This window comes from Boleophthalmus pectinirostris, unplaced genomic scaffold (genome assembly GCF_026225935.1).
Source record: "Boleophthalmus pectinirostris isolate CB_2022bp ecotype Guang Dong unplaced genomic scaffold, ASM2622593v1 HiC_scaffold_1, whole genome shotgun sequence".
Taxonomy (NCBI): domain Eukaryota; kingdom Metazoa; phylum Chordata; class Actinopteri; order Gobiiformes; family Gobiidae; genus Boleophthalmus; species Boleophthalmus pectinirostris.
In genome coordinates, this window is record NW_026570970.1 from 18,529,763 (window position 1) to 18,550,033 (window position 20,271).

General features: G+C 38.4%; 1 protein-coding gene across 2 annotated transcripts in view; it reads right to left on the reverse strand.

Moving 5' to 3' along the window:
- col4a1 (collagen, type IV, alpha 1) overlaps positions 1–20,271 on the reverse strand; it is a 32,460-nt gene that overhangs the window by 8,648 nt on the left and 3,541 nt on the right. The window contains exons 2-18 of one of the 2 annotated variants that reach the window (XM_055159877.1): positions 3,633–3,686; positions 2,944–3,033; positions 2,826–2,870; positions 2,689–2,733; positions 2,547–2,609; positions 2,179–2,232; positions 2,030–2,056; positions 1,173–1,247; positions 1,024–1,086; positions 919–954; positions 795–833; positions 632–721; positions 510–545; positions 368–427; positions 258–293; positions 131–175; positions 13–45 (exon numbers count right to left, since the gene is read on the reverse strand). In XM_055159877.1, the coding sequence (XP_055015852.1) occupies positions 13–45; positions 131–175; positions 258–293; positions 368–427; positions 510–545; positions 632–721; positions 795–833; positions 919–954; positions 1,024–1,086; positions 1,173–1,247; positions 2,030–2,056; positions 2,179–2,232; positions 2,547–2,609; positions 2,689–2,733; positions 2,826–2,870; positions 2,944–3,033; positions 3,633–3,686 (891 nt within the window). Of the gene's footprint in view, positions 1–12; positions 46–130; positions 176–257; positions 294–367; positions 428–509; positions 546–631; positions 722–794; positions 834–918; positions 955–1,023; positions 1,087–1,172; positions 1,248–2,029; positions 2,057–2,178; positions 2,233–2,546; positions 2,610–2,688; positions 2,734–2,825; positions 2,871–2,943; positions 3,034–3,149; positions 3,204–3,632; positions 3,687–20,271 lie in introns of those variants that run through there. The other variant, XM_055159939.1, reaches the window with a different exon arrangement.

A 20,271-nucleotide genomic window follows, 5' to 3' on the forward strand; every position in this document is an offset into this window, starting at 1 on the left:
TGCAATACTTACATAACCTGGGGGTCCTCTCTCTCCCTTTTCACCCTGAAACATAATTGGCCATTTATATTAATACCATTTATATGTGACTGTAATATAGATACTGTGCATGATCAATGATATTAGTTACCGATAAGCCATCTCGTCCAGGAGCTCCGGTAAAACCTTTTTCTCCCTACAAACAGTAATATGTCAGCTGGAGATTGTGGACACACAGGTGATAAGAGAGACTATGCCTAAATAGACTGATTGCTTACCTTTAACCCAGGATCTCCATCTTTGCCAGGTTTTCCCTTGAAACATAAAAACACAAAACTCACAACAATGCATTTTGAACGTGTACAAGCATCACTCACCGGACACTCACCCTTGATCCAGGTGGGCCAGCTTCACCTTTGACCCCATCAAGATGTGGTATACAGAAGCCCTATGAAGAATACCTAATTAAACTAATTTGGAAATAAATGGTTGAAAATGTTACTATCACTGATACAATTAATTACACTTACCTTCTCTCCTTTCTCTCCTGGGAATCCCCTGTTGCCCTTTTTACAACAGAAAGCACTTGTTATAATCTATTTGTTGAGGTATTTGTGTGCAGTGAACTTAGTTGCTTTATGAGATTCAGTACCTGTGGACCAGGAATGTAGACTGTGGTAGATCCTTCGAGACCAGTGTATGGGCCTGGTGGGCCAGGAGGGCCACGCAGTCCCCGGTCACCCTGAACACATTCATGAAAGGTTTTAGTATCAAATGTACACAGCATTATATCCCTGATTAAAATATATGCTAACCTTGTCTCCTTTCTGACTCACAAACGACAGCTTGTCTGCCTGTGTCAAAAAGAAAAAGGAGAATAGTATGTTTGGTATCTGAAAAACACATTTTCAACTTGGGTGTGCTTAGCCTGTATCTTACTTTTTCTCCTGGGAGACCGGGAGGGCCAGGATCACCCTGTGTAAACAGTCAAATCAGTGCTAAAAACAACACAATTTGTCCTGATTAATATGAGGAGATGCTCACTTTTGGTCCTTGATCCCCTCGAGGTCCACTGGGTCCAGTGCGTCCAGGTGGTCCCGTAGGGCCCTTATGACAAAAAGAGGATGGGTGAAAAATTAGTCATAACTGTTCATAGTGTGTTAAGTAGATATTTTATCCAGATATAAACTTACAGGAAGGCCAGGAGTACCAGGGAATCCTCTGTCCCCTTTGAGCGGAACTATCCCGAGAACACCACCAGGGTCGCCCTAGAGTACACAAAACCATGTAGAAATGTGATCTGAGCATGTGTCTGCTACATCTGTGGCTCAGTGAGTAACGGTCCTGTATTGCACAGAATTTACTCTTGTGAGATTTAAGCTGCATTAGAATGCTGTTACTTTCTTAAAAACATAGCTGGAGGTGTGTTTTGTTTTCTTCACACATGTTTGCATAACCCTTTCGTATTAGTCTGTGACTACATCTCCAAAGTTGAAATCCTCCAAATGATTATAGTGAAGATCGACAAAGTTTAAAAACACAATGGAGCCCTTCCTGTATTACCGCATGACATTACAAGGTTGAACAGAATGTTTTCGTTTGAGAGAAGACCTCAGCCTAAACATGCAGGATTTGTGTGTTAAACATATGTGAATGAAACAAAATACAACTCCAGACATGTTTTTGACAAGGAAAGAACATTATAACATGGATCTGACGGGTCCCTTTTAATACTAATAATGCATCATATCATTTAAAAAGAATATGTTTTTTTATTTTTTATTCATATAGTACTTTTGTAATTCCTTTAAGAGTCAGTTATATGAAACAGTATTTCACTGATTATGTCTGCCAGTCACTCATTCATATCATGATTGCTAAGCATCAAACATCAATCTAATTATGATGCAGCTCCATGAATCCATAAGTTAATCCATCATAAGTTAATAAATAAATCTTTCCAGGTTGGCAAATCCACAGGATGACATCCCAATACTGTTGTATATGTATACGTTAATATGTAATATGTTTTATTATCATGTTTGCTCACCTTCATTCCTGGTATTCCTGGGATACCCTATGTAGTGCGAGAAAATATACAGATCAGCAAATGCAGATGTTAATGGTCTCTGCTCAATAAAAGGTCCTTTACCCAAAGTCTTAAACATAAGGCTTAGGTCACTTAGAAAAGTTTCTTACCGGAGGTCCTTGAAGTCCAGGAAAACCAGGGGTACCATCTCTGCCTATTTCTCCCTAATATAAGACAACAATACAGTCAAGAGCAGGCAATCAACAGTGTGAATCTTGTTTTAATGTTATGCTAAATTTTACTGTCTCAAATGCAGTGAAAAACTAAGATGGAACAATATTCTCTTTTAAACTTCCAAACAAGAGAATAAAGTGAGATTTATGTATGTTTGATGATAATTTTAAAGTAATTTCACATTTGTCTGATACTTAAATCTCAACTGATAGGTCTAAAGGCATGTTACATATTATGTAATTTGACACTTCATTTTGAACATATATGTTACATAGAGTGAGAGAGAGACAGACAAGGGACTTACTTTTGTCCCATTGCATCCTGGGATACCTGGGGCACCGGGTGGGCCATCATTTCCATTAATACCCTGATAAACAAAGTATTGTTAATGTGAACTTGCTGAAGAGCGTGTGAAATTACTGAAGAAAACACATTCAGAAACTTACTGGCAATCCAGGGTTCCCTGGAAAACCTGGTAAACCAGGAGGGCCCTGCGTGAGAACAAACAATCTGTATCATCTGGACAGTCCAGTGTTAAAACATGATCTATTCCGTAATTCTGTAAATCTCATTAATTACTCACTCGAACTCCTTTAAGTCCAGGGGATCCCAGCTCGCCAGTATCTCCCTAAGGGACAAACAATCAAATCATTAGAGGTCACAACAAATTTTACTGTGTTTAAAAGTTTGCCTGTTTTTACCTTTGGGCCCATTGGCCCTGCTGGCCCCTCAGGTCCATGCATTCCTGGAAAACCCATGTTACCCTGAAGTCCAGGAAACCCACGTTCACCCTAGACAAATATAACAGAAATATAGAAAACGTATATCGTAAATATGAACATATACACACATTAAATCCAACCGCTATTATTATTTTATTAAATGAAATTATTATTTCTGTTTATACCTGGGCTTAACAGCAACAGACATCAGATAAACATGGTAATGGTGCCCCTCCTCTTTTGAAAAGAATTTTAGAAATGTAATTTCCCTAGACGACCACTAGATAGAAGCATTGAGTTAAAAAGGAGCCACTGTGTTGCATGACAGTTTTACAGCGACAACGTTTGGGAGCCAACGGGAAATTGCATAATTTATTATTTTCATATTGTTAGGAATAATTTGTAATTTGGATTTACCTTTTTGAAGTTTGAAAAGAGATTCCAGAGGTTCCAGACTCTACTGAAACTTCAGGACACTGTTCTAGCCAATTGTGTAGCTTACTGATTCTTTCAGCATTGATACTTCATACATCTATAATCAAGCTTTAGTATCTATTAGTATGTGGTATCAATACTTTTGACAACCCTACTGAGGACATAGACATTATTGTGGCCTAAAGATAACACATAATTGGAACAAATCTAGTTTTGAATATGCCTATTATTACCTTTGCTCCTTTTACACCACTGCAGTCACATTTTCCACAAGATGTCCCACAGCCCTAGGAAAATAAACACTAACATTAGTGACACATCCATTTCTACAAAAGTAAAAAATGAGAGAAAGTACCTGAAAATGTTGAAAACATGTTATATTGCAATAATATTGTAATATTATTATACTATATGTTGTTTTGTAATGATGTGTAATATTACCGTACATTTATATACTTACATAAACATCATATCAAAAAGGAAAATATAATAGCTATAACTGGCTATATGCAAGTAATTTGATTTGCAAATGACTGAAGAAACACCAGTATACAGCATAGGAGGATGTGAGACATTGCTTTGGGGACACACAAGAAATGTATTTAAATCACAGTATGCATGCATCCACATTACTTGTGAAATTCAACATACAAGTTTGCTTTCTAATATCTCAATGTGTATCTGTAACCGATCATGTTTAGAGCCACACAGAAAAGAATTCAGCCCAGCTGTATCAGGGCCATGCAGATGTTTTCCCCCTCCGCCTCTGTTCCTGAGTTCTCTGGAGCATCAAGCCTGGGAACTGGACTGCTCTGCTTAGACTCTGTCTTCAACACACACCCTCACCCAGCTCTCTCTCCCTCCTCCTCCCTCTCCCAGTTCTCTCTCCTCTCTCTTCTCCCTCCCTCTTGCATCTCTCTCTCTCCTCTTTCTCTCTCTTTCTATCTATCTCTTGCCCTCTTTTTCTCTCTTCTCCCTTCCACTCTGCTGCATCCTTCCAGCTGTTTCTAGACTCACGTGCAAGGCACTGGGCCAAATTCAGTCAGGGATTTTTTGGAGTTGGCCAGGGCACAGAGTGCATTTGTAGCTACAAATACACTGTCTGTCTCTTGTCCATAGATTCAACAAATATTGCACAGCTGCCTTCATTCCACAGTTTTGATCCATTGCTGCACTGACCTCTAAAACACACCACTCATAGTTTTACATTTCTTTTACTTACATGTCTCATAATGAAATCAGTATGAAGTTCTCTCTGGGAACTTTGTGGAGCACCGCCCACCTGAACCAACACACTCGTACTGTGTGGCCCATTGCAATAATAACGTAATGTCCCATTCTTTTTTCTTTCAAACACCTTCTTACTCTTTACACTTGCTCACTAATAATGTATTTATTTTTCCTTTAGAGCAGGAAATGAGGAACACCTGCTCCAGATGAGATTGTTCTAGTAAGTCAAACAGAGGAACGGCCATTTCACTTTGAGAATGACTGAGGCAGCCTACACGTGCGTTTAATTAAGCAAACCTGTAGCAGAAGAACGAGGTTTGGATTAGCATGTCAGTAGCCTCATGGGGACTACAGTACATTAATGCAATAAGGATCCATGTTGCCAGTCAGTGTGGGGAAGCAGTACCCTCACAGTCACCCAAAGTCGCTAATTCCCATAGCTTGTCTTTTGTTGAGTTGATAGGAGAGTAGATGAGTTTTGTCTAGTGGCATACATCCTGCGTCCTGGCTATAACATTTCCAAACAAGCTAATCTATTGCATCAAAATGCCATTTCCTGTCTTTGATTTTTTTTTCCTTCATTCATAAAACAGTCTTATCATAAACCCAAACATGAGATATCACTAATGAATGTAGACAAGGGTTAACATCATAGGTCCTTGCAACAAAAACCTTGATTAGGAACATAAAAGGATGGGCCATAGGGGCTGTTGTCTGCACATAAGAAACAGTGACACTGAAGATATGGAGGAAAAATGTTTACGGCGGGAGTCTGTGCTATAGAGAATCCACATCAAATTATAGGCATTCATCTGATATCCAAAATAGAAAGAAAATAGAAAGAAATAAGACATTGACTTACACCTGCTATGCTCTATATAAAATGAACCAGTGACCTTTGTTTGGAATCAATCCGTGTCAATCTGTGTATCACTTGTTCATTCGTTTTTCAATATAAAACCAAAAATAAGAAAACAAAAAACAAAAAAACAAACAAAAAAAAACAGATAATGATTTATTATTATTATTATTATTATTTATTTATTTATTTTTCAGTTTTTGATTTTGTGTTTAACTGAATAATGGAAAAAATGGATGACTTAAACTGCGGACTGAACCAGGACTGACCCAAGACTAAAACAGATCTGGAACCAGACCAGGACCGAGGTCAGGACCAGACCAGGACCAGACCGGGATTGAGACCAGGATTGAGACTGGGACTGAGACCGGGACTAGACTGGGACCAGACTGGGACCAGACCAGGACTGAAAATGGTTTAGTCCTGATTCGGTCTTGGTTCAGTCCTGTTTTAGTCCGGCATCGCAGTTTAAGTCATGTTTTCCATTATTCATTTAAACACAAAATCGAAAACTGAAAAAAAAAAAAAAAAACCAACAACAAATCATTATCTGTTTTTTTCATTTTGGTTATGAAGAAAACTGTTGTTTTTTTAATTTTCTTATTTTTGGTTTTATACTGATAAACTAATGAACGAATGATACACGGATTTGTACCAATCCTATACTAAGTAATTCCTACTACATTTATACCTACTTTTGTTGTTATTGCAGTGACATCATGCTGGGGGTGTGATGACTACAAGTGTTCATGGTCCTTTTTAGGAGTTTGATTTTCAATAAAAATGTGGGAGTGACTAAGTGATATTATAACATTAGATGGGCTTGATTCTTAACTACTTGTATTTTCAAATCCTTTTATTACTTTGTTATTTTTCTCTTACAATGTCTCATTTAAAAAATATTTTGTGAATGTTGTGAAAAGCTGTTATTTCCACACACACGGGGGCTGTAGCCAAAGATGGACAAGTCAAGGAGAGGAACCTGACGATGGTGATATTAAACAGCGTGAGTGTGCACAGAGCAAACAGACTGTCAGAGGCCTGTGGAGCTGCACACACACACACACACACAAACACACACATTTACACGCATATGCACATACAGACCGGTGAGTCAGTGAATTTGAGGAAACACCATGAAACCTGCCAAACTTTGCCACATGCCACAGACAAGATCGCACCATCTCCAAACTGTGAAATATCCAGTGTTTACTTTGAGGGGATGCTGCATAAAACACTGCCTTATCATAATCATGGCTCTGTGACAGTGTGTTTGTGCCTGTTTATAGAGACCAGAGCCGGCATGGAAACGCTGGGCTCTATGTTTGCTTTGACAAGTCTGGAATATAAGATAGATGCCAGCGGAAGAGAGCTACAGTGGGTACGGCACAATGGGGACACAGGTAGATTCAGAAAGGTAATAGAAAAGACTGTTAGGGGAAAAACTCTCATTGTAAATTAAAGGACCCATATTAAGAGATTGTGAGATTTAAGACATGTTAGAATGATGTTACCTCCTCAAAAACATTTTCAAAAACATATTTGGACTTGTGTTTTGTTTCATTCACACATGTGTAGTCATAGGTTTCAAGTTAACAGTGATCTGTTACTTATTGTTCAGTTAGAGATTGGCAATTACAGAGCTTGAAATGATCCAAATGATTCTGTTGAAACTATATTACCACATGACATCACAAGGTGGAATAGAGTGTCTTCTGTTTGAGAGAAGAACTCATCCTTAATATACAGGGTTTATTAAACATGTGTGAATGAAATGAAACACAAGTCCAGATAGGTTTTGATGAGGAAACAACATTATAACATAAACTAATGGATCACTTGGTTAGTAAATTTCACATTCATTTTTCCTGTAGACTTTCCTCAACAAAAATTATATTAAAATAATTAAAATGAAACGTCTATGGGAAAGATTAATGGGAATTCACTAATATTGCAAAAATCAGGAACCTAAGAGACCCTTTTGGACTGACACTGCTGTCTATACCAACTAAAAATGTAATCCACAAAAATATAGTATGCTTTGAAACTAAGTAGTACAAAAACATGTAATCTTCAGTCCTGTTTTAAATTGATTATCTCTAAAGTTCAGTTTGCGCAATGCAGAGGGGTGGGAATTGAACCATCTACCCCATTAAGTCTCCCAGGCGCAGCAGCAGGTACTTGATATGTATGACATCACGAGTTGGTGATAGACCCAGAGCAAAGCGATGAGTCATGTTTAGTCTGAGGCCTCGTCCCAAGGAGAGGAGCTGTCCTGAGAGCTCTGCCTCATATAAACACTCTTAATGCAAACCCAATGTAAGTGCAGTTACATAACCAGACCATAATGAGAAGGTCCACTTGCGTAACACCGGTGACCGTTCGTTTATGTTTATCTAGAGAGCATTTCTAACACATTATACTTGTCGTTACAAAGGCAAAGTTGGCAGCTGAGAGGGATTAAAGGGCCTATATTACGCAAAAATTTACTCTTGTGAGCTTTAAACCGTGTTATAATGTTGTTACCTTCTCAAAAACATACATGGATGCTGTGTTTCATTTCATTCAATCATGTTCAAGTCTCTCCAAACCTCAAAATGCTCTGTTCTGCCTTGTGGTGTCATGTGATAGTGGTAGTTTGCAAGTTAACAGCTCCTTTTACCTTCAGTTCAGTAGAAATTGTCAGTTCCCGGGCTGAAATTATCCAAATAATTCTAGTGAAGGTGCATGTATAAAAACACTTCTTGTATTATCACAAAGTGGAACAGTGTTTGTGTGTCAAACATACAATTCAAGGTATGTTTTTCATGAGGAAACAACATAGCATAATATAGGCCCTTTAATAAGAACATACACATTACCATTTTAGACAACAAATTAAACCATAAAACTAACCATGTCTCTATAGCTCTGTTACAACTACAACTAATTACAACACAAATGCACAGATGTGCCACTACTGCAAGCTTCCATTGTGTCCTTAGGCAAGACACTTCACCCACGTTGCCTAGTATGAAGCCTGTGTGTGACTGAGCGATGCATAAGTACAAGAAACAACACTTTTGTTATTCCTGTTGCTGGCCACACATACCTACAGCAATCTATATCTGACCAACTGTAAGTAAGTCTTGATAAAGATTGTTCAAATGTGTATTATATGCCACACCCTTATTATTTATAAGGAAAATGACTTACCAACTTATCTCTCTTTTACATGCACTTTTTCATCAGTTTGTTCTTTGAAAAACAATAGTAGGAAGAGGAAAACAAGGTGTTTGCAGCATTATGTTATTTTGCAACTGGATTTCCCCCAATCCACAAAGGAGCGATTTGATTCTCACTGCACGTTCACTATGACTCAGAGTCTCTGTTGTGTTTGCCAAAGTGGACAAATAAAATCTCTGTATGTACTGGATCCAAACTGGAAACACGACTATAAACTTTAACGCAACAGTACTGCGTTGTGACCAGAAGAGGGCAGTCATGCTCCCATCGCCAGCTCCATATAGGATTCCCTGCATATGCGATCATGTAATGAGGAGTTTGAGCTCACACGACCATCTGGCCAATGTCATCCACAGACATGTCCAGTGCACATTCCTGCTCAAACTCCCACTGATTCACAAGTATCTAACAATCCACAAGGGAACCCACACGCGAGATAATCCACACTATAAATACGTATATGATATGAATAGGCTCTACTGTCTTTCCTACTGTCTTTCCTGGAAGAAAAAAGAAGAAAAAAGGGTATGGTTTTGGAAATAACTTTAGAAAACTAAGTGAGTAGTTTATATGGGTAGCCTTATCTAAGGAAGAGAGTTGCAGTAGAGGATCCTTCCTTTCACTGCACTGATATGAACTTTCCTAAAGAGAAAAACAGATACTATTTAGGACTTAGGAGTATGCATGTGTTACAATAGTGAATACTTACTTAGCTATACTATACTATATTAGCAAGTATTTGTAAAATTTACAAGTGATAGAGTTGAAAATACATGGCTTTACTATGTGTTGTGTTTGAATATATAGATTTGCTCTTATAATTTGCCATATGGAGCTCAACATTGACAGCCTGCTCCGGTTCTGGAAGTAAATGTTCAAATCATTTTTCCCATAGACTTTTCTAAAACTTCAAATATTAAGTGTTCAAGACATTGCAGAGGTTAAGCAGATATGTGCTAACTAATATCAATAATGTGGTCATTTTAAATTTGAAATGTCTGTTTGAAACGCAAGATTCTGTGAAATGTTTTAATAACTTTGTGGCTTATAACGTTTCAGAGACAAATTTTAAATTACATTATAGATCTTGTCGTCATTAGTTACCACATAGCTGATTATCCCTATGCAAGCTTTCAAACTTTTATTATTACCTTCCCTAAAGTCTATGAGAAAAAGAATGGGGTGGGGCGGTCACTGTTGAGCTCCATAGTTCCTGTCTGAATATAAAGTACTAAATTATTACGAGCATAGTTTCCATGTAGGAAGCAGTTCACAATTTAAATCTTACATCTTACAGACTCCAGCCACTTAAGCAGCAGCTAGTACTACTACTTCTACTATGACTTTTACTAAAACGTATTTCTCCCCCTGATGTGTGCATGTTCACAGACTTTGGCCTGTTTAAATCCAGACTCAAAACTCATCTATTCAGACTGGCAGTCAACACTCAGTAATGCAGTGGCACTTTGCACAATTTGTTTCATTTCATTGTTTTGCACATTTTTATATTGTGTTGATTTGATTGGTCACTTTGGTCACCTTGTGTGTTGTAAAGGGCTCTATAAATAAAGTCTGTTTACCCAAGAAAAGCGTAGGTTTAGTTACCTTTCACCAGTCTCTTTGGATGTCACTTAAGATTAGGCTTCCTGATTGATTTAATTGCACATAATCACATGGGATTTTAACTCACAACCACCAAACTGATCATTCTCCTCGATAGTAACAGAACTTATAAAAAACTCACTTTAAGCGGCTCTAGTGTCTCTTTCCAGTCTGCTTCAACCATGTGGTAAATGTGGCCTTCAATATAAACCTGCTCATTACAGTCATCAGGGCTTCAGTGGTTACAGTACATTTAACACAGCGGCAGAGTGCTGTTACAGATGCTTAACCTGAGTCTGTCACCCTGTAAAGATACACTCCTGGCTGTAAACCACACATCTTTGTTTCCATATGGAGACTATTAGGGCAGTCTTTCCCATAAATAGGCTACAAGTAGACCTGTTTTTGGCACCGGAGCGAAACTATAACACAGAAACATTTCACATGTTTTAGAGGAGAGTGCAGTATGTAGGGCACTGGGTTATTTTTGGAGCATGTACAGACTAAAGCAATAATAATAAAAAAATGATGGACAAACAGTTTTTTTATCTGTGTTATTGATATCAAGATGACATTTTCAGATCTATGTTATAATGTTGCCTCATCACACACATATCTGAAATTGTGTTTTGTTTCATTCACACATGTTTATCACACAAATCCTTCTGACTTCTTCTCTCGAACCCAAAACACCTTGTGATGTCATGTGGTGATACAGGGAAATGCTCCACTGTGTTTTTAAACTCCATACAACTTCAGTGGAATCATTTGGATCATTTCAGCTTTGGAATTGCCCATTTCTACCTGAAAACGACATCTTCATGACATCACAAGGTGGAACAGAGCTTATTGAGTTTTGGAGATGTAGACAGACTAAGAAAAAAGGATTACTCAAAAAAGAATGAAACAACACACATCTCCAGGTATGTTTTCAAAGAGGTAACAACATTATAACATGACTTAAAGCTTATAAGAGTAAATTTTGGAGTATAGTACAATGCATTTAAATATCATTGGCTAGTTGGTTAAAGTTTTCATGCACTATCCAGTTTCAAAAAGCCCAATGTTTTGGTGTTAAATGTGGAGCAGATCTGTTTAGTTTGACAGTTCAACAATAAAGACATAATGAAAAAAGTTCGAATCCAAAACATGTTTTTTAGCTTGTCCCCTTGTCAACATTTTGCAACAACACAACAATATCTCCTATTGTCTGCAGACACATGAAATAAAATCTTCATACTGCACTAAATTTGACCCACTGAGAAGAATTCCCCATGACAAGGTCCCATTTGAAACAATGCATGTCAGCTTGAGTTATACTACAGATGTACAGCTATGATTCTGCCATCTGCATCCATTTATTTGACCACATTTGAACAGCCCTTATTTCCCACTCCAGCACCACCTTGTACTTTCTCACCAGCTGTCAGCCACAGATTGATCATATTGACATGGACGGGTCTGTATTGGCTGTTTTACCGTCTGCCCTGCTCCTCTGCAGTACTTACATGGGAAGAGTAATTAATAATGTCGACCTTTATTGCATTCTCTTGAGATACAGTCAGAGCCATCTCCAGCAGATCTAATATTAAAATGCAAAGATGAGTAGGAAGCATATTTGTTTTGTCAGGTTGGACTAGGTTGAACTTTGGTGTTTTGACATTCCTGGCCTTCTCTGGTACTGCGCGGCTGCCATGAGTTGATGAATGCGGATGAGGGGGTGCTGTCTGACTGCCATACTTGGGTAGACTTGGATAGTGTTGAATAGACAAGGATCCTGCTGCAATGTGCTCTATAAACAGTCTAAGAGCAAGAGGCAGAGATGCAGGTGCACAAATTTCAATAAGAAAACAAGTCATACCAAAGTTAAGTCCACAGAGATAGATAATGCACTAATACCAATATCTATCTACAATACTAATAGATCAGGAAAGCAAAAGGCTTAGACAGATACGTCAAGCTGATTGGGCAAAACCATCACAAGGAGCGAGCTGTATATATAAATGGACAGAGTTAACCTGCTAACCGCTGAGTTCCATATAGAAAGTAAGAATGGGGGCGCTTCGGCTCCATCAGCTCTGAGCCTTTTGATCTTAAAATGTTCGGATTTCAATCATATTTATTTCACTTCTTTGTACTTCAATAAATTCCTATCCCTAATATGGAACTTGGGTAAAAATTTGCCCCTATCACTAGCCACCTAGTGCCTCTGCTCAATTTAAATTCTCTCCAACGACTAGGTCAGGAATCAGAATACACTAGACTAGACGGTTTGCAAGAACCCCGGAAGTGCGAGTCCAGGCACCAGTGAAGAGCCATACATTCTGTGTTGGCAACGATTCCCAAGATCGGGGATTTAAAGCCAGAACAAAGAGAATATTTGGTGAATTTTTTCAAGGGGAAAGACGTTATTGCCCTTCTTCCTATGGGATTTGGGAAAAGCTTAATATACCAGTTAGCGCTGTTAGCAGTGCATTACATACATTACGACCAAGCAGGGATTGGATAAATAAAAAAAGAACCTGCCTACCGTCGAGCGAACAAGTCCTAATACTGCGAAGTCAGACGGTTTCCACGAAGCAAAACCGGCTGATGAATCAGGCTAAGCATCATGAGCTTCATTTGACTATAGCCAAATGCAATGGGTGACGCCATACTCCCTTAGTCCACTTCTTTATACAGTATGGAGCATGCAGAGAAATTTTGCAAAATCCAGTTGAAAGAAAGACAGAGACATCTTTCCTATCCACAAATGTTCCTTCATCACCATTTTCAAAAACCAAACAGTATGCTACAATAGGCTGAAGTCTGTCCTGTCAGCACCGCCGTGTTTATTTGGATGAATTTGGGCACTTGAAAACTATTTGTATTTTATCACACTACACATAAAAAAGTATTTATTCCTTTGGCTGCAAAGAAAATGCAGGAAAAAAAGAAAGAAGCATGGTAATTGAGGTAAAAAGTCCACAGCTTTGCAACAAAACATGTAACATATTTGTGCCCTTATAAAAATACATTATTTTAAGAACACAGTTGGCTCAGATTTACTTAATAACTCCTAAAGTATTATAGCTTTAAGACTCCAGAGTCGACTAAAGCCTCCCACAAGAACCAAGGTCAGAGTTCATCGTCCCACCAGGAGACGTATTGCAGGTACAAGCTGCAATAAAACAGGGCTGTGTTGTGTGTTTCCTTTATTTAAGACACCCTGTTGCGTTTATTTGCTGGGAAAGGCCTGATTTGAGCCATGCTCGCTCTGGCTGAAGGCAGCAGGTATTCATCTGCAGTGTGGAAATCATTCAAGGCTTCTGTAACCAAAAGCAGATGCACAGACGGGCTGGCGTTCTCACACAAACACATGTCCAAATTATTCCAGGCATTAACAACCAGCCAGTCACACATGGAAGTCATCACAACAGTTAAACGTGAGGACATGAGAATGAGAGATACGCCAATGTTCTTTTACCTTCTAATTGTGATCTCACCCCTGTGACGATCTGCTAACAGTTTATTCCCATAACCTTGAACAATACACTTTGAACTTTAATGCAGCACGTTAATATTTAATTTTAATCTTTGTAACTTGTTTATTTCAGAGTATGTTGCCTGTAATGATTGTCTATTGTTTGTTTATGTGGTTGTTTTCAAAGTCTTCAAATAAACCAAACTTAGCTATTTTGGTCATATCATAATTCACTATTTCTCTGTTTAATGCAGCTGTCTGGTCAAAAGCAAACACTTTCTCCCGTCCACTTCTCCAATCAGTTAGCCTTCTCTGAGAGCTACACTAAGTTGTAACCAATCACAGTGAAGTGTGAACTTCAGAAGAAGCAGATGACTTCATTATAAATGCCTAAAGACAATATCAAAATTGTGATCTTGCTCCAAGGAAATTATTATATCAGGGTTTTTTTTTACCTTGTCACCTGCCCTTTCCTTACCATAGACTGTATAAAGAAGTGGACCAATGTTCGACACCCAAATCGTTCAGCTTCAGTCAAATGAAGCTCACCAGGCTAGCAGTTATAGGAGCAAATTTGGAGCCAGGATCATATTAGGAACAGGAATTTATTTATGGACAAAATAGTAAAATAAAAGCACCAGGATCAAGTAGAGTGGGTTAATGCAAACATTTTAAAACCAAAATGATGAGGCTCACAGTAGCAGTTACAGAGAGATGGGTGAACATGTTTGAATATAAAGTGAACTGGAGCCAGAGTTGATAGAGCCAAATTGGGCCCATGTTCAATTTCTGTTTGGCCTGCAGTGGCTATCAAGTTAGCCATGTCCATTCATATATACAGTCTGTTTCTTACATTGTTATAATTTGGAGATGAAAATGTTATCTACAGTATATGATGAAGACTGTAGAATCAATGGCTACGAAAGAAAGTCAGTGAAATGGTTACGATTAAAATCTTTTTGTTCATGAAAAGAAAATCACGTCATGCGCTGGAGATATTCTAAGGATGTGAATGAATGCATTTAGAAGCTTGGCCTCATGGTTAATGTTATCTGTCATTAGCTGATAGACCAAAATAGCTTCAAATAGGAAACTGTAAGATACATTCAACATCTCTGTAATGGACATTGACCATACACCAGTTCCTTTGACAATCCTGCTACTATGCCAAACAAAGTCAGCTCAAAAGAAAGTCCTGCTTATCTGTTAGCCTGCTCAACGTGTCAACAAGGAAGCTACATAGTCCAGGACCACCGTACCGCCTTGTTTTACAGTGAACCCTATTCTCGTGTGTAAAATTAAACCAAATGGGAAAATAGTTACATGGGATTTCTCAGGCCAGTGACCAGGCCAAATGATTGTATAGGGACATATGGGTGAGCAGGGACATATCATATTGCACTGGTAGTAATGGTGATAGCCCAAACACAACTGCTTAATGGACAAATTCTCCATGAAATGCATTTATCTCAATGTTTTCCCCGCCCTTTGTCTAATCAGTCTATTCTCCATGTCCACTTGACTCATGGCGTGACCCCAAATGACTCATCCTGCTGACCTCTGACCTCAAGTGAGGCCATTAGTGAGGATTTAGGAGTTCAAACAGGCCTTTCAATAGCAGGGTCATCTTGATAACAGTTTTCCTCTGTGCTTGACTCTGTCTGGGAGGGTAGCTGAAGACATGTGCATGAAATCTTAGCCTGTTAACAAATTAAAGCTAAGTCCTTCCTAATTATTGAGAGGGGATTTCCTGGGTCTAATTTCACAGAAAACAACTTCACCCACAAATGCCTTCAGATTCCCTTTTCTGATGCTTGTTTTGAGGTGGAGGGTTCAAGCCGTTATATTAGCAATAGAGCCGCAGTTTTGCCAGGAATGTTCCACAAAATAAAATTATAAAAAAATGAATAAATAAAATCTCCATGGAGACAAGCGAGTGACTCCACCAAACCATATATTTTTGGCAACAGAAACAACTGTAATTGAAAAAATGAAAGATAGAAAAATGTTATGATAGTGTTGAACACTTCTAGCCAGGCTGGCTCCACCTAATACCTCCTCTCAACTTCATTTCTCTCCAGCGACTAGGTCAGGAATCGGAATACACTAGATGGTTTGCAAGAGACCCGGAAGTTGTAGACTGTGCACTGGCCAATCAGCGAAGAGCTGTGAAGCCATGACGTCAAACTCAAGTGCCTGTCTGGGTCTCTTTTGTGGTACAGCACAACAGTAAACAAAGCGGTCGAGATGGATGTAGAGAAAGACAGACATTCTGTGTTGGCAATGATTCCCGAGATCGAGGATTTAAAGCTGGAACAAAGAGAAAGTTTGGTGAATTTTATCAAGGGGAAAGACGTTATTGTCCTTATTCCTACAGGATTTGGTGCATTACATACCTCACGCCCAAATAGCAGCGATTGGTTAAATAAAAAAGTATCCGAGTGAACGAATCTTTATCCTGCAAGGTCAGACGGTTTCCACGAAACCGGCTGATAAATGAGGCTAGAACACTCCACGCAAAGCAATAATATTTTCATGAAACAAGAATGTGTGAGAGACCCTCCACAAAAAACGTCAATATTGCTTGGAGTCTGCAGGCTGAGAATATTTTCACTTAATAGTTTGTGGTAGCTGAATGTATAACAATTGTAATGATGGCTATAGTACTAGCTAGTGACTTTTGACATTGGACTATTGGGTTGGTTGGCAGTGTTACTAGTGTGCAATTGCAAACCCCAAGCCTAATTTCAGTATTCTATAATATATTGTCACAAGTCAGTCATCTTAGTCCAAGCCTGGTTCACAGAAAACAAAATGTTAGTCACTGCACCACAAAGAACAAAACGAGAAAGGCAGAAGTATATTGAAGCGAGTAAACGTTTAAGTTCTCTGTTTTTACCACAGCCACAAAATTGCTCCAAAAAATTGTAACGGAAAACTATTTTCCAAAATATTTGTCATGTTTGTGTAGAAGTGTAGGTTTTCTGGTTTGTGTACAGCATTATTCATCTGCCCACATGTGGAGGATATGAGCTGTAATTGTTCAAAACTGCCATTAAACATCCCCATCAATCCCAAAGAAACAACAGCAGTCCAAGAACTAATAAACACAGCAAATCAAATGAGCATGTTTGGGCTGCCTGTGCACAGAAACGTGACCGTGATGCTATCAGTGCACCTTTCTCTGCTCACACTTCGCTGATTGAGGCTGTTATAGAGTGAGGAGTGAAGGCCGCATAAACACACAGAGTTCACGTGAGCCTCCAGCACTTGTAGTTCCTGCCTGAATGTGCATCTCTGGGCCACAGGATGTAGGCTTTAGGAAGTGGGTCTTTTCTGTGGAGCAAGGCCTCTTCCTTGCCTTTTATGCGCACAAAGACAAGAAGGGGCAGGGTCCGCTCCACATCTCTCCAAAGAGCACTCCGCTATCTGGGAAAAATGTCGGCACGTGAGGACCTGTGACCTTTGTGACCGACCCATTTATACCCAATTCCCACACTGCTAATGACTGTCTTTTAGTATTTGATGATAAAATAATGATACTAGAATTCAATTAACAATGAAAATGAACCAGGAGTGGAAGATATTTTTTCCACTTTTACACAGCTCAAAGCACTTTTTTACAGCACTTATCAACAAACCATGTGCAATAGTGGTGTGCAAAAATAATGAAATATTTGATGATACTGTATGAAATTGTGGACTGCTGTATCAATATACTGCCAAGAATATGTTTTGGTATCTTTTAGCTTTTTATCTTTTTTTGTGACAGTACTACAATTTTTTGCTTATTTAGTGGAAGGAAACTTGTTTATGCATTTGATATATTCATTTTTGATGATTAAAATAGATATTGCATGTTGCTAAAATTAATTTGGTTGTTTAAAAACAGGAATATATCAGAGTATGTATTGTAATATTATAATAATATTGTATCGTGAGCCATGTGTTGTGTATTGAATCGAATCATGAGGGATTCCCAGCACTAATGTGCAATGCCAAAGGACATAACAACAGTGCTTGCCTTTAAGATCACACTTTCATTTGACAGTGACTCCTAGGCTTCATCCTGACAACAATTTAACATGTCAGACATGTTTTATTTTAACCACTTTTTCCACTGAAACAGTTTATGTTATTTTCTCCAAAAAGGAAAAATATCCTTTGGTTAAATTAGGTCTAATCGCCACCACTTGCTTTGAGTGTGAGAAGAACATTGGGGATTTCCAGAAAAACCCTGAAAGGCCTTCTTTATTCTCACCCTTTCTTCCATATGTGCAACAAACTCAAAGTAATTATCATTCCAGACACTTAAAAGCTCCGAGCGAGTGGTGCTCTATTGTTCCTGTTTCCTCATTGGACCCTATCACCTGCATCTTCGTAACGTCACTGCTATTGTTACATCAACGCTCCAGGACCTCAGGGATGCTGTCACCAGGAAACAGTCTCCAAATAGAAATGGAGCGTTCACACTTCCTATATGTTTCTGGAGTCTTCTCACTGAGCAATAATCAAGCTTCAGCAATTGTTGAAGGCAAAAACAAAGAAGGGAAATTAGGTTAGTATCTGTTTTTCAATGCAACATGCTGCATTTGATGTTTAGTCAGCTAGTTTCCCCATGTAAGTACAAGTATACAGAATGGAGTTAGAAAACACTGTGGTCAAAAAGAAAAAAAAAGAAAAAATACTGATAAATACTAAATTCATGATACTCAGACAATCAGTATTCTAAATCTGGGTATGTATTTTACCCTACTGTAAATAAATTCTCTTTGTGCAGTTGTTACAATATTAAGATTACTTTAAGATTTGCAGAAATCTAACATCTAATTTCAGTACAAAATATAATCTGATGAACTTTAAATGGAATAAATTCTGAAAATGTGCTTCTCATCTCATCTCATCTCATCTGTTTTTGTGACGCTGTCATGCATTGTTAATCTCCATTCACTGCGTTATGTCTGCGAAACCACTGTTTACACTGAATGCATGTAATTCAAAGCTTAACCTTTTAACATTTGATTTCAGTCACTGCAGTGCATTATTGAACGGATTACACATTGGGATTAATTTTTGAATTTGTATGTAATGTATTTTCAGTGGACCTCAGAAGAGCATATGCAAAACCTGACTTCTTTAGCAAAGCATTCCTAGTTCCTGCTTAAAAGAATAAACACTTTTCTCTTCTTGAGGTATGAATGCCACAGGAGGAACGGTCAGTCCTGTCCTGGTTAAACTCACCAGCTGACCTTCCAGCTGAGCTCTGTTTCCATCTTTATATGTGAGGGGTAAATTTAATGGGAACAAAAAGTTTCTTTTAACTGATTCTGGTAAGTCACCACAGCACCAAAACTAAACACCAGGCTTTAAGAATAACATGGTTATCTGAGAACTTTCTGCTATTTGTTTTAGATGGAAGAACCAGAGCAACATTTTACCATCAAATAACTTTAAATGCTTGACCATGGTCAAGTTTAATGGTCATTGTCAAAGTAAATGTCAAGTTTCACTGGAAAGTCTATGATGATACTAAGCTCAGACCTCCCCTGAGACTGTGAATACTTCTAGGACCTTTTTAAAAAGCCCAATAAAAATATTGTATAAATGATCACATTAATAAACAATGTGCCTAATGGACAAAAACATACTTTTCAGTTAAACATAAAAACATGAATGTTATGTATAGTAAAGGTCTCCTAAGTTGAGAACTGCTCAATACAAAACATATGGGCATAAATGGGCACCCATAAAAATGTTTGGCTGAGATTCATAAAGTCAAAAGTGGTCCGCACTTGGGTTCCAACCCTAATGCTTGAGTAATTCTGCATTAAAACAAATTACCAACACTGTGTTATTCGGGAAGTTTACCAGTCTCCAGCACCTACGCATTGCTTATCTAAACAGTTATGTTTTTTTTAAACAGCAGATGAACACTGATTTATGTTCACTAGTATCAAACATGAACAGTCATTTCCTCTGTCAGTGACAGTGACGTCACCACTTAATGCCAAACACTAAAACAAGCCCTACACATGAGATTTGATTCACAGATTTATGTTGTGCGTGTCACACACCCATGCACTTATTGGGACACACATAGAGCCACAAATTCCACTTTTAGTCATTTTGCATAACTCTATGTATAAATACAGCTTTAGGAATCAGTTATGGTAAAGTAATGAGACGTTTAGACTCCAGAGGAAATTGTGTGTTTAGAAGAAGAGTGAAAACAAGCCTCACACCTTCTGTCACAGAAACAAACAGCTGAAGACAGACAGCGCCAGAGCTTCACTTCTGGACAAACCTATAAATTAACCCAGCTTTCTGGACACTGGGGAGACAGAGATTTTTTCTATGGAGCATCATCTCTGGCTCCACTGAGCTTTCCCCTGCACTGAACTCCCACCCTGCTGTTAGAAAGAGGTATCCATTACCCCATCAACTTACAAATCACATGTGACTTTTATGACAAACCCTTTCACAGTTAAACAGC